Source organism: Triplophysa rosa, linkage group LG19, assembly GCF_024868665.1.
Source record: "Triplophysa rosa linkage group LG19, Trosa_1v2, whole genome shotgun sequence".
Lineage (NCBI taxonomy): Eukaryota > Metazoa > Chordata > Actinopteri > Cypriniformes > Nemacheilidae > Triplophysa > Triplophysa rosa.
Window position 1 is genome coordinate 6,347,838 of NC_079908.1, and position 15,669 is coordinate 6,363,506.

Sequence of the window (15,669 nt, forward strand, 5' to 3'; positions counted from 1 at the left end):
CGAATTGAATTGTAGTATAACAATATTTGCAGCTTATTAGGAAGCAAGGTTAGAGCCGCGATCGCTTTCTCGTGAAATGCAATGAGGAATGTCAAAAATAAATATTTACCGGTGAATAACTGCGCGTACTGAGGGAAGCCAGCTGCGTGGAGCCATTCGCAAGCCTCTTTGGCTTCAATCTCTACAGAAAGAGAAACAATGCAAATAAAGTGTGTCATTTCTTGGTTGTTCAGCCTTTATGGAGCAAACACAAGGGGAGGGGGGGGGGAGTGAGGGATTCAGCAAACAATCACCACTTAATTTAATTCACTTTTTAATTAACATTAAAAAGGAGCATTTTTTTCACAAAGCTATTCAATTCCACCCCAAGTTTATAAACCACCCTCTCATTTCATTAATTTCCTGTGGATTAAAGGCGGAGGTGGACTCATTTGTCGCTAATTGAATGTCTTTTACATGGCCGACCGAAAGACGGCAAGCATCAGCTACCTGTCTCACTTGGTTTCTCTATTCCTCCGCCACTCATTTACTTTCACCTTTCACATTCTTTCCTAACATAACACTGCCAGGAACAGATGGTGGAAACAAATCCATTCTTCTCTCCGACTGGCCATCCATAAAACCTCAATGCCTAAGATCCCGTAGGTGGCGACGGGGTCGGGGGAAGACAGCTGCAACTGTGCTACACAGACCAGATGGCTCAGATATGTAAACATGGGGACGAAGTTAACGTTGACGCTCCTCGCTCTGACGCAAGAGCGGCCTGCTAAGGACAGCGATGGGTGTGATTTGCCTCGTATGGCAGTCAGCCTGACCATGTCTTGATTTTTGACCCACATAGAGGTGAACTGAGAGGATTGTGGGAAATGTCTGGTTTTGCAATGGCATAACAGCAGAATATTCAGTCTGCTAGCTGACGCAATAACCATCACTTCTAACCGTCGATCTCTATGGGAATTATATAATGGTGATCCTATCACATGGTCCTCGCCGAGCAGGGAAAGGCACTTCCTTTACCAAATACCTCAGGCGGCCCTAAAGGAAGTTGTGCTTTTAGGGTTTGGATGCTGATAACAGATGTGGCCTGCGATTGTCCTCCGCCTACCCCGGAGGTCTTTGGAAGCCTACAAGCGTCTAAATGGTATGGGAGTGCCTTGGCTGGTGTCGCTATGTGCCGCACGGGCTGTAAGCTATGAATGATACGAAACGCATTTCGATTGGTTGGACGATATCCCCCTTCCCTCTAGCAGGAGGCACATAGACACTCCACGTTGAAGCCACCTAATAAAGGGCCGCAGCGGGACCCCCGGGGCTTCAGCAACTGCCATAAACACCCACCTTCAGAGGTGCTCGCAGAGAGTCGATTGACATGAAAAAAGCATCTATGGAACCCCCAAGGGGTGGAGAACATCTTGTTTGGCTGACAGCTTGAGCAATTTTTAACCTTGAGTGTTTTGACGGTGTTCGAGCAGAGCAACCTTTAATTTTTGAACATGTTAAGAACTTTAGGAGTTTAAAGAGAAAGTAGAAGACTTTAGGGGAAGAAAATTGTTGTAAAACACCAGAAATTGTCCAGTTATGCAAGCTTACGTTCTATTTTTGGAGGTTTATTTACTGTAAGAACAGATATAGTACAACGGGCTGAAAAAAACATGTCTCATCCATCTGAATAAAAATGTTCAAAGTCAAATGAGTGCAAAAGCTTCTCAAGATTTTAAGATACATAAATGATGTATTAACATTTGTTTTGTAGAACTATTGGACTTTTACAACTGTTAAAGGAATAGTTGACTCAAAAATGGAAATTCTTCCATCATTTACTCATCCTCCTGTCATTCCAAACCTGTATGACTTTCTTCCAACATTGGCCCCCATGGACTTCCTTTGAATAAACACAAAACCACTGAGACATTTCTCTAAATATCAATGTCACACAAGGTTTGAATGACATGCAAATAAATAAATTATGACCGAATTTTGTATTTTGGGGTAAACTTTCCTTTTAAACGTGTGTGAATCAGCTGTAGATTCCAACAATGCAATACTGAACCCAAGCTTTTTGTGCTCATGCATCAAGAATAATCACATTTTCTAGTTAATCAGCGGTAACAAAGTCACTGGCTTCATCCCCATCATATTCACCATATGTGGCCCAAACGTTTTTCAACCAACCAATTTTCCATAACTTTGAACCAGCACAGCTGGGATTTTCCTCTGGCTGACAATATGCTCTATTTCATAAGTGACGGTCTGATTTCAGCGAGAAGCTTGGCAGGTACGCAAGCATGAGGTCACTGGGATAAATGCTCAGATACTCTGTTGACAGTCCTGGTTGCTAACAACAGGCTTTTCATAGATCAGATGTGCCAGTTTTTGGATGTCATCAGAGCTCCAGTTACCATTCTCAAGTAATCACAGATCATTTATACTTTGCACAAATCTGTACTAATTGGTATAAATATCGCCTGTCTCTTAAGATGTCAAACAAACTGCTTTTGTTTTTGTTTCAGTCTAGACAAGCAGCCCTAAAGACAGACAGGTCTGCCATGATGTTCACAAAGATAACCTGCAAGTATTCAGATCAATAATAACACGCAGCATCCTCTCATGCTTTGATATGATCGTATCGTTGGTCTGAGACATTTGCATGTTCTTCAAAATGACCAAGAGTCACTTGAAGTCATTAGGATGGTGCACCTGCTTTATTGATAACATCTTATTAACATTTGCTTTACAAACTCAACCTCAAACAACTGTAGAATTCATTTAACACAAACTCATCTTAGAATGCCACGTACGTAAGTCTGGAGTAGTTCAAATGTAAATACGAAAGCTCATTTTCTCAACAAAAAATAACAACAGCTGAATACACACATTAAGCTTTCAAAATTAGCGTACATAAAGATTTTTACTTACTTGTAATCAGCATTTCTTTTTGCTTTGGATCTTACACAGACCGTCAAATAAAACTTTAGAACTGCAACTTATAGAGATATTCTAGAATTTTAGGCATTACCGCAGGAAAATATGAAGCCAAAGCTAAAACTCTGCAATGTTTAAAAGAGGCTTTGTTTCTCATTCACACTGGTCACCATAATGAAATCACAGGAAAGGCATTCCGTCTTTTCTTACTGGACCATACCAACATTGACTGGGTGGGCGGTTCCCAAAGCAAGCAAAGTAAACAATGACTCCTGTCAAGTTTATTTATACTGAGCGCTTGAAATACTTCGAGGCATTTCGAACAACTGCCGAGAGTTATGTCTGGTCATTCACGTAGTCATTGATTGAATGTAGCTTGTCACGTTGTTTCCGCATTGCATGTGTTGGTTGTTTAGGGAAAAGACCTAAAGACTAAAAAGGCCTAGAATTTCTTCTAAAATGTTATTTTTTATAGAAGTAAACCAAGAATTCTTTAAAAAAGCAAACATTGAAAGTTATTATAGCCTTAACTGAATAAACCCATCATTATGCATAATATACTGTACAGCAGGGCGAATAAGAAAATGTATAAGGACCAAACGATTCCATTAATATTATTATTAATAGATAAATAATAATAATGAATTATATCAATTAGAATAAATAGTAATTAATAATTCCACTATTGATAATATTAATATTATTATTCATATAATATTACACATTTTACCCCCAAATATATTATTAATATCTATTGATAATAATTAATAATATTATTATTAACTATTATTATTATTAATAGAATATTATATATTAATAGTATCTCTGTATTTTGTCCTCTCTCAGTCAAAAGGCCTATTTAATTTTTTAGTGCAACCATGCATGCTTTTACAATTAGTTGCCTTTTATTATTTGCATCTAACATAGTTTTTTTCCCTGATGTTCATCAGAACAGATCTATCATTTGGGCCACCAGCCATAACCGGTCTAAACTCCAGAAGTTTTGTGAAAGGGTTTTTAGATCTGAACATCTGCTCATTCGCTGCATTTCTTAAAAGGACAGACACAGAGCTATGATGCTAATGAGCGCCCTAAATCCCATAAGGATATCGACACAGCCCATCACAGCTAATAGTTTTTGACTCTGAGGCTTCATTAGGACTTATTCCATAGTAACCCATTAGTGCTAATGTCTCTCATTAAAAGCATTGGTGTTTGATTACATCCTCTAAAGTGTGAAAGCTTGAAATTCCCAGTCAAACATTCTTTCCAAAGTGAACATGCATGAGAAGACACAGATGAGGACAAGATGCGTTTTAGTTCGCTTTTTGTCTCCAAACCTCTGTGGTCTACAGAAGACATTTTGAAAAACACAAAATGGTAAAGTTACCATTCGAGCTATTTATAGTTCAACCTGTATTGAATGCATTATTCAATATACATGAATGAGTCCAACCTAATTCCAGCCCTTCGGGCTTGGCCCCTAATTATATAACTGAAATTATTTGGATATTTAACCATCATTCAAAGCTGCAGATCTATACTTTATCCTACAAGAAAGAAAAATCACGATGAGATCACTGTAATATCTCAATTATTACTCCTAGACATCAGTGTAATTAAAGAGAAATTGAAAACCTTCGCTTAAGTCTCCTGCGTCTCAGATATTTCTCCCGTGAAAAAGATGCAGAAATCTCACAATTGTCTCTAAGAGATCAATATTATTGAAGATCATGATATGAATTTAAACATTTCTCATCAAATTTACCCAAATCCAGAATAGCCTATTGTGCCAATACATTCTTTATTAATTTTACAACTCCATACTCTTCGTGTATTTTTAACAATTGTCTCATTTATTTCCCCTTTCATTTATGTCATTGAGTGTACTACAACTAAAATAAAGCTATACATGTCAATTATATCTATGACCTATGATCTATGATATTATGTCAAAATATCTATGACCAGTGCAAACAGAATCACAAAGCAGGCGTGATAACACAAAGTCGGCGGAAGACATGACAGCAGTCCTGGCTCCATACTGTCCCCAGACTGTCCTCGCTAAAGGGTGGGATAGAGACATTCAGAGGAAAACATGCGACGTGTGGAAGTACAGTTTCCTCTCTGTGTGTTATGTTAGAACATTCCGCTGAGACATTTCAGAAGCACCATTTTAAAACCTGTTCAAGCTAAATTCAACGGTACGGTACAAGAAAGTTTGGCGACTGTCATTTGACAACTTTAAAAACATTAAAGCTGCAATCTGTGATTTTTTGAGGTGAAGAATAAAGTATAGTATAAATGGAACATAACTGTTATCACAGTTTGCATTGGTAAGCTTATAATGAATTTCTTTGACAGTTTGAGAGATGTGTCAATTTGGCATTATTAAACTATAAAGGTAAGTCTACGTATGTAGTAAGCTGCAATTGTATGTTTCAAACAGAGATGGCGATATAGAGGAAAAGGTACCGTATTGCAGCTTTAACTGTGTTATTGAAACAGTTTCAGAGGATGAGATGTTCTTGATGTGCTCTCCTAAACCAAGAGGGATTCCTAGGCGAGTGGTCTTGGTGATGTTTATTTGATAAGGAAAAGTACATCACAGGCTGGCATTTTACAAGCCTCTTGTAATAAGCAGATAAACCATACGCTGCCATGGCAATTATTTAATCTAAAAAAGCCAGTTCCAGTATTGCTAATATAATTATTTCTCCAGAGCCAAAACACTGCAACTGTTCAATTATTATTTACAAATAACAAGGGTCTCTGACAAATATCAGATATATCAGATCAAATATCAATTAAACTATTAAAAGTCAAACGATAAAAATCTTGACAGACAGTATATTAAAATAAAGCAATAAGCCCCGCGAAGCAGTGGGTTACAGTGCATTTTATAACAGCTCAGGGCGTTGTGGCACGACGCGAAGCGGATTCTAAAACGATTCTAAAACGGTTATTCCATATGCGTAGCAAGGTTTCATAAAATAAAGTAAATAAAGTTACATTTAGGCTGTGTAATGCGGACCACCGTTATAAATCGGGGTATTTTATAACGGCTCAGAACTCGGCTCAGCCAATCAGAATCAAGGACCAGAACTGACTGTTTTATAAAACACTTTTTCTTAAGTCCAGGCTGCTTTCGGCCTTCTCTGATTTTTCTGCAAAAAGTTGCTCATCGTGCGTTAGATAAAAGATGCACTCAATCCTCTGAATTAATCGCATGACAAAGCTTGGGTTTTTCTTGAAATGATTGTTGTTCTGGATGAACTTGGCACCTGGCGATAATTACAGCTCTATTTTATTTTGCATTTGGTCACCGAGTCTGTCAGCTCCCTTCACGAAGCGCAGATACAAACGATGTTTGTTTTTTTGCCACAGATGCTGCATCCAACCAGAATACCCCTGCAAAAAAAGTAATTCCGGCTCAGCTCACATAATTGTGTGTTTTCGTACGGGCTGACGTGAACTAGAAGTGGCAGAACTATCAGCGTCTTTCACTGCGAGCGAACACAACATGCTACTTTAACTGTGTAGCAGCCTTCCTCATTCATTAAAGGGCCCGACATCTGTTTGATCGAACGCCGCTGAGCTGTTTATCAAAAGCTCCCTTTAAAAAAAGGGATTGACGCGTTTTACTGCGCTAACAAAAGAGTTGAGAAGCGAATAGAGATGAATGGCATTGTTTTGGGCTTCTTAAACGCTTTCGTGATGTAGTTGTATACAAAAGGACAGGTGGCTAATGACTGTCTTCCATGAACACCTCAGAAACTGCAGTGTTTTCTCATTGTGTGAAAGTGAACCTTTTAGGATGGCGTTGTCGTAAAGTTGCCCTGGGACCTTCTGTTTTGACCGGCAAACAGCACAATGACCCCACAACAAAGTTTGCGCAAGCACACGTTTCTTTTTTCAGATACGGGGGGTTGAGAAGACATACAGTATGTACAGAGTCTCTCGTGTTTTGGTTATATTTATGGATCACTTCTTTGGTAAATGCAAGGAAGAGCTTTAAGAACCGTCCAAATTTAATCCACAGCTGCCTCCGAGTCTCTACAATGGCATTTCCCGTATTTCCGTAAGCGTGCCGCTGTAAGAACTGGCTGTCCTTCCTGTACACGCTCTGTCATTGCCAGCGGAGCAGCAGCCACTATCTGCTCCATTTCCATGAGGCCCCGCGCCAGATCTTGCTTTCTGCAAATAATCTTCTCCACCGACTTTGACCTTCTCATAGGGCGACAGAGATACGAAATTAAGAGTGTGACATACATTATCGAGATAATCCAGACTGCTGAGATGACTGCTGTTTCAGAGTGTTTCTGCTCGGTAGGAAGTAATGGTCTTGCAGGACGGAGAGAGCCGGTTGATCAATCCAGTGTCGGGGGCGAGAAGGGATGCAGTGGGCTCGGATCCAGATGCTTTCTAATGAGATTCAATTAGGAGTGAATATGATTAGAGATTACATTAACAACCGCTCACGGCTGATCTGTGGCACTTAGTGTTCCGTGGCCTTGAAAGACCTGGCTGGGAAACTAGTGTTAAACTCAAGAACTTTGTCGTTTCAAGTGCAGCGTTCTAAGAAAATGTACACATTATTATTTCTACGAATGATGACAAGCTTTCTCTGAGATCTCTTTGTTCCTGTTTTCTTTGGACAAGTTAATTTCACTCTAAAAATGGTTCTGTTAAAACAACTCAGTCTGTCGTTTAATGAACACATCTCTGTGTCTAAGAACAACACATTTTTGTTACTTTTAACTCATCCTTTTGTTGTCCCTTATATTTGTTTTAAAATTTGTGTTAAAATTCTATAACACAAAAAAGGTGTTGTTATTTAACTCGTCGTTTTTTATATTTAACATAACGCATCCTTTTTTAGAGCGTATTGAAAGGGTTTATGTCTCTTCTTATTCACAGTATTGATAACAACATTGATAAAGTGGTGAGACAGCACAAGCATAATTGATCAATAAATACTTTCATGGCCCTTAGAATAGTTTCTATGAATATTGGAACGTAGAATACATCAAATGAGAGAACAGAACCTCTGCTTTTAAACAAACAACAAAACACTTAATGTGATGGTTTACCCCAAAATTGTAATTCTGCTACCCTTTACTCATCCCAAGTTGTGTTTTGAAGAATTTGAGGAATGTGTGAAACCAATAGTACATCGCTTTCCCGGTCATTCCTTCACAACTCCTTCCTGGTGGAACATTCTTCCGAACTCTGTCCGGTCAACCACATCTCTCACAACATTCAAAAAACTACTTAAAACCCATCTCTTCTGCGAATACATGACAGACAAATGAAAAAAAAAGAAAAAACACTAACCCTCTCTCTTTCTCTCAACAGGTAGTGGTCTAGCTTTTGTTGAAACTAGTAACTTTGTATTAGCACCTATTGTATGACATATCGCTTATTGCTCCCTGAACTCTTTGTAAGTCGCTTTGGATAAAAGCGTCTGCTAAATGACTAAATGTAAATGTCTGGGGCACCATTGAGTAATACTATGTTATTTTTCTACTTTGGTAGTCAATGGTGCCCCAGAACTGTTGGGTAACAAACATTGTTCCAAATATATATTTTTTTGTGGTGAGCAGAACATTTAAATTTATACGCGATCACCTGAAACAGATTTGCATATCTTGTTTTACTTTTATTGGCGGACGCAGTTATGTTTACAGTACGTGTTTGTTCCTGAGAACTGTGGTGTTTACCCAGAATGGTGTTAAAGTGCTTTTTTGTCATTTTTTGTGCATTTTTTCCTTGATCCACTCATTTTTACTGATGGCTGGAACTGATGGTCTGATCGAGTGTGAACTTTGGCTGTTCTTTGTTTCCTCTGTCAAAATCGCTGATACGTTCTTGCTCAATGATGGCTGTATGAAGTCAGAAAGTACACATCACGATCAGGCATGAAGGCGGTAGAGCGTAGAGAAGTTGTTGTTGTTTGATACACAGGGTTTACAAGTTATCCAGTTGTTCTTGTGAAGTGAATAACGCTTGGGCGTGGATGCATGAAGGTCATTCTGCTCCCTCGGTAAGGGATAGACTGTTCCGATCAGGATATCCATGCTCGACGTGTTGTTGGTAACGGTGGCAAAAATAGTGCTGATAATCCTTTTATTCTCTTGTCCAGGGCTGGAAATGAACACGCGTCGAGGCTGCCAGGATCATCTGTTTCTTTTACTGTTATTAAACAGATTGCATCTCATGTCTTTGTGAGGTTTTGTAATATGTTTGAATGAAGATGCAAAACAGGGTTTAGACTGTTTGCTTCCAGAGCTGAATGTTTTTACATTTGTAGGTTGAGAAAATGCTTTTCAACACCCACCACCTGTGCCCGAAGACGCCTTTTACTGCTGTATAGAAATCAGACAAATTTAATTTACAATTTTTTACAAAACATTGCAGCCACAAAGATGTCGATTTTTCTGCTTTCAAGAAACAAAATGACCCAGAGACAAGAAGACATTCAGCTCAACGGCCAGTTTTAAATGGATGGGGGAGAAAGGGGGTGTCGACTGGCAGAATCATAGCAATTGGGAAGATGACTGCATCTAATAAAACCCTTTGCAAACGGTGGAGGAGAGTAGAGAGAGATTGTTTATGTCTTCTCATGAGTTGTAATGCCAGCTGCCGGGATCTCAGGGGTTTGGAGCCAGTATGCACAGTATGAGCTTGGTGTATGCAAACTGTTTAGATTCAGCTTTGCATAATATCTTGCTGGCTTCAATCAACAGAGATAAACATATACACAATCATTATCTTCTTCATCGTGGATAGTAATAGAGTGCTGCAGGAATAACATGTTTTCTATGCAAGAGCCAGAAGCGAGTTAGCATTTTAGCTTCTGGTAGCAGCATGCTAAAGTCATTGGACTGGATTTTTGGTTAGATGGCTGAAATAAGATCTGTGGTTAACAGAAGCTCTAAATACTTTTTTTTTGTTCTACGACAAAACACACTAGTAAGTACCTTGCTTGTGAGTTTTTAAAGCTTTTACGTCTTAAAACTGGCGTTGCTAGCAAGTTGCTAAATGCGACTACAGATGTTGTCAGGGACATCAAACGTCGTCACGCATAGAAATCTCACAAACAATGCAACATGGGCACAAATCTAAAAAAAGTAAAGGAGATTCCTTCACAGAGTAATTACACTACTTATCAGGGAACATATTTTAATGTTAACAAAGTATGTTAATTTAGTGTGAAAGAGATGTTGGAGTTTTGGTGACGCTAATGTTGAGCGATCGTGGAGTAGTTTGTTTATAGCTTCATGTTAGCATTTTTTTGCCGATTGATTTTAGGCTTCAACTTTTATAAATGTTGTGGTCATTTGTGAAGAGAACAAAAGTATTGGAAACCTTTGTTGAGCTTTTTTATCGCAATAACCCCAAAACCTATGGGAAAATCATAATGACTTTTTGTCAAGGGAATCAGTGCGATGCCAACTTCTGGGTTGGGATACAAAAATACATTATCCCTGCAGTACTCTATGTGCATAAAGTGGCCCAAAACGTTTTGGTGACTTAAATACACGTTTCTATTGCCATCTGTTTTAAAAAATATATATTACAGGTTACTTTACATACATATGTTTACGTGAAAAACAATTGACATTTCCCACAAAATCTGATTTACCAGGTCAAATTATAAATTGTACAATATAATCTATTAAGTTTACCATTGTAAATCAGGGTAAGAAAACTCTTGCAATCAAACAGGAAAATTCTAAGTGTTACACAGTGTTTACGCAGTGATAATCATAAATGATTTATCTGTGCACACCATTTTTTTTTATTCATTTGCACTTGTAATCTTTAATCAAAAACATTGAGCTCCTCTCCTCCTCTCAACAACAACTCTTCACCACATGACGTTAGCAACAAAAAAGAGTTAGGACTATACTCACTGTCCAATGACCAGGCATTTTTAGCCCTCCCCTCCAGGCCCAACTTACAACAAACCAATCAAAAAGGGAAGGACAAAATAAAGTCCCACCCAATTTTTTTTCTAATTTCAGAAGTCGTTTTACTCGGCTACACGTCACGATACGGAAAAGAAGTCAATTCCAACTTCCGTTTCATGGTGACTTTAAACTCTGATTGTTTCTGTACTCATAAACAATGTTCAATAAATAAGTAAGCTCAATAAAATATTTTTTTATTCAAACTGAAGATTACGGATCACATCTATAAGTTTCACTTGCATTAGGCACAAAATAGCAAATATAGCGTCAACAAATGCACAACGCTAAACATCTTTTCAAAATCTGAAATATCAATTTCAATCCCCAGACGTTCATGCCCAGCCACATTGAAAGCGTCCTACAAGTTTACTCGAGGTGATCTTATACATTTTGGAAATTCTCTCATTTTATGGTTATTTTAAACATGGCACTTAAATGTAACGTGTGTAATCTGTAATTTTATCAACCGTAAGCGATGCTAGACAAATCCTGTCCATCTGCTGCACTTTGAAATCCCCTCTGGTAGCGCATCAACACCTTAACTTTTCTGGAACGTAGAGGACAAACATCTGTTAAATGACTCAGCAATCGACTGTTGAGAATATTGCTGTAGCTTAATTAGGAGGAATCCAAACTTGGCAGCGTATTTGGGAATGTTAAATGTGAGTCCTGCCAATGTCTAAAACTCTGTAGTGAACTGAAATTATTACAGTACAAAGGCACGGCTATAGATCACAACCATGTTGTCATGGTGACACGGTTTTGTTTCCTGGGTTGTATGTGCTCGCCAAATGTGGGTCTATCACTCACTGAATGCTGAGATGTTGATTTATGAGCACAGATCAGTCATTGACACTCGGAGTGCTCAATGGCAGCTGAACTTTGTGATCCTGAGCGGTGATATTGCTGTTTATAGAAGTTTGTCTCCAGAGGAAATCCTTTCCTGATTAACTAAGTCTTGCCCTCAGGCCCGAGCCCAACCTTTTCCTGTTTAGTCCCGAGGTGAGAGAGAGAGAGAGAGAGAGAGAGAGAGAGAGAGAGAGATAAGAAACAGATGAATTGGGAACTTTGTGAAAGGATAGATGAATGTACACAAATAGAGAGTAAGATGGAGGAGGATTCACTAAGAATGAATTTGCACACGCATTTCCTGATCTCAAGGGTTGGTTCTGAGTTTTAGCTTGTGGAAGACGCATCTCCTGATCTGGCCCACTTGCTCCCCATAAGATGACGAATCGTCTCTTTAAAAGTTAAAAGCACACTTAGACTCCTAAAGCTTTAAATGAACGTCTTTAATAAAATTGCATCCACCGTCAGCTTTCCGTGGGTGGTAATAGCGCTCAGTCTTATGAATGAGACACAATCCATAAGGACAATTTACACTGGCATGTTTACACTGAAAGGAATGACACTGACCTCATTCAAATGCACAGCACATTTCTGGTTCAATTAAATCTTGTGTTTAAGGAAAAAAATGCAGGTTTCTGTCTTTAAATGGGGCGCCACCTAGAGCTGGAGGCAGGTTTTTAAGATGAAAAAGTGAGAGACGGTGATAAAGAGAGTATGAGCGAGATATAATGCATTGCACTTTTCTTGTGGCCTTGCATTTGATTATCCCCGTCCATAATGAAACTGAACCAAAGTGAATCACCACTTTCTCAACTTGTCTAAAGTCGAGTCTCTCACTAATTGTGTGTCTGACAGGACCGGTGCTGCATTTCAAAATAATATCCCTGAACCCTCATGTGCGCCATAAAGCTTTGATAGCAAGATGAGTGATATGTCGGAAGAAAGACGACTTCTCGTAGTAATTGGTCATTCATAATCCTGTTTTGAAGTGTTAATGGAGAACATATTTCAACTGCCAAATTGAATACACGCATCCACCAGATGTATTAAATCTTAAATACTTATTTTAGGAACGTACATGGCCAACATCCAAGGACAGCGAACTTCTAAGGCTTGGAAATAAAAATGTTAAGATGATATGCAGCGACCTTTTTGGAGAAAGCAGAGAGCACTAGAGTTTGGCACTCGTTCAAGTAGCGTTAGGTGAAAACTTGTGAAAACGGCGTATTCTGAACTTTGGGGGCTTGTGTGATTTGGAACAAGAGCTGTTATGTGCACGTTAACTTTGAGTTGTATGTCAATTGAATTTTGTCATGGTTAGTTAATGTATGTGAATCAAGAAGAGTCGTAAACGGATCCTTTAAAGTCAGCATGAAACAGAAATTGCGCTCCGTTTTCTTCCAAATTGTGAGGTATATTTGAGTGTAACGGCTTCTGGATTTAAAAAAAAATTATAATCCATAAAAAAATGGACAATTGCTGGTTGCTGGGGCACCAGAAAGATACTGTATGGTAAAATAATAGTTTCTTTCATGTATAATTACATGTTTTTCATGTCTTTTTCTGCAATTTGATGCTTTTTACCGTATTTCATGTGTAAAAAATCTCGTAAAAAGGAAAATTTTCTAGCAGCTGGGGTAGCAGAAAATACTGAAAATTACAAATAATTTTCTCACAAAATTACAAGTTGCAGTCTTTTTCTGTAATGTTACGTTTTTCAAAAATATGTCAAAAATATTTTTTATATATTACAGTGTAGGGGTGGGGGTTGATTTTGTCCTTTGGTAATTGATTAGATTGTTATAAGATTGAAGCTGACCATTGGACAATTTAACGTAAAATTAACAGAATTAATTTTCCGGGTAATACATACAGCCAATCAGTGTTGGGTAAGTTACTCTGAAAAAGTAATGAATTACTAGTTACTCCTTACATATTCAATAGTGTAATTAGATTACTGTACAGATTGCTCTCTTCAAAAAGTATTTAATTACTTATTACTAATTACTTTCTATTTCCTTTATCAACCTTGATTAGTTAAGTGATTCATGGATAGACATGAAACAACTCTTAATTTCTTTCTAAGGGAAAGATAAGTAAATTACAGTAACTAATTACTTAGTAACTAGTTACACCCAACACTGCAGCCAATGTGCTGTTCACACAAGCAATGTTGCTCCATCTTGTCACAGGTAAGATGTCATTTACAAATCACTACCAGTATCCTTACAGTATCAATGTTGTGATGTCATTAAGCAGATTTTTTTGTAAACAACTGCAGTGCTGCTGTTGTATGTGAAAACATTTCAGGATATGATGTTGTATCCTAATGTATGCGCTCTGTATTTTTGTAGATGTTTTCATTTTAGTGGCAAACGTTTACATTCATGCAGTTGCTCTTGACCCAACAACGTAGTATTAGATAACTTCAAACCGAATTACAGAACTGTTTATTTGACTTTCTTTGTGAACAGTGCACAGTAAATGCGTCATCTGTGTTAGAATAGTATAAATGTCCCATTACAAACTCTTACATCATCACATTGTACAAAAAATTATATATAAACCAGTATATTGTACTTGTTAGAGGTGCAATGTGTGAGACTAAGGAGGATCTATTGACAGAAATGTAATATAATATATACATAACTATGTCTTCAGAAGTGTCAGAAAGATCTTACATAATGAAGTGTTATGTTTTTATTATCTTAGAATGAGCTATTTTTATCTACATACACTGCGGGTCCTCTTACATGGAATTCTCCATGTTGTTTCTACAGAAGCCCTAAACGGACAAACTGCTCTACAGAGCGCGTTTCGCAAATACGTTATCTCCTTCAGCAAAGAAGCGAAAACGTGACGACATATTTGTCCTGTGTCAGCCACCGTAGAGCATGGAAAGGGAGGGGTGAGCCATTATGCTGCTAAAATTCTCACACAGACCCTTTAAGAGAATCCTGAATACGAATTTATTGGAGCCTAAATGCCATGTGAGGTAAATTTTGTGATTTATTTTTCATACTTTTTCTACATAGAACATGCAAGTGGTATGGGTAGAATGTATGAGCTCATCAATATTCCAGTTAATGGTTTCACACCTTTACAGTTAACACTTGCATTGACCATCATCTGAAAGCTGTGAGCAAAAGGCGATGCTGTCAGAATAAATATGATGAAGGAGTAACATGCCAATACTCATCACCCTTCTCCCAAAGTGTTTGATGAGCGAGGCTTTGATGAAAATGTCACACCATCTTTTCTTATTGAAAATCATTACCTGCTAAAGATCATGACATTAAGGAACCAGCCGGATACACAAACAACGTACAAGTAAGCAAAACTGCCCGCTGGCGAATGCGGTCGTCCCATTGGCGCTTGAGAAAAATGTCATGGACGGAAGTCCATTCATCAGCTGATGAGGCATTTCACAAGAGCCGTCTGATGTTGATGTACCTTCCTATTGACGTTCTGTTTTTATCAGTCAATCAGGATGAGTCCACTTAGCGTCCAAAGGACACTTTTCAGTTCATTAAACAATTTCACAGTCTGAGGGGGAATTAACACAAACTTGCCTGATTTTTAAAACATTCTTTATTCTGCATCTAATTAAAATAGAACCAAAATATTATAAATATTACATAAACATATTTTAAAAACCATGCCTTAGGTGTCAGACAACAAAAGTAAAGTAACCTTTAGAACCATTGTGTTCAGACTAAAACTAAAAACAGTTTGAGTCAATACTATATCATACCACCATGATTGTTTTATGGGCTGGGCCTCTGTTTCCAGTATTGCTGTAGTGGGTGGTGGGTGTTTGATTGCATCGGCCCTCCACCATTTCTGTCGACCTGGGGGGGGGGTGTTGTATGTAACGTGAACATTGCGTTACATACGTGTCCGTCTCGCTAATGCCTTCGCG

The 15,669-nt window shown here is 38.2% G+C and overlaps 1 protein-coding gene across 2 annotated transcripts in view; it reads right to left on the reverse strand.

Moving 5' to 3' along the window:
* The window catches only part of si:dkeyp-23e4.3 (rho GTPase-activating protein 7), a 50,856-nt gene that overhangs the window by 14,854 nt on the left and 20,333 nt on the right, over nt 1-15,669 (reverse strand). The window contains exons 1-2 of one of the 2 annotated variants that reach the window (XM_057360175.1): nt 2,917-3,112; nt 110-181 (exon numbers count right to left, since the gene is read on the reverse strand). In XM_057360175.1, coding sequence (XP_057216158.1) covers nt 110-181; nt 2,917-2,929 — 85 coding nt within the window. In that variant the 5' untranslated portion in view covers nt 2,930-3,112. Of the gene's footprint in view, nt 1-109; nt 182-2,916; nt 3,113-15,669 lie in introns of those variants that run through there. The other variant, XM_057360174.1, reaches the window with a different exon arrangement.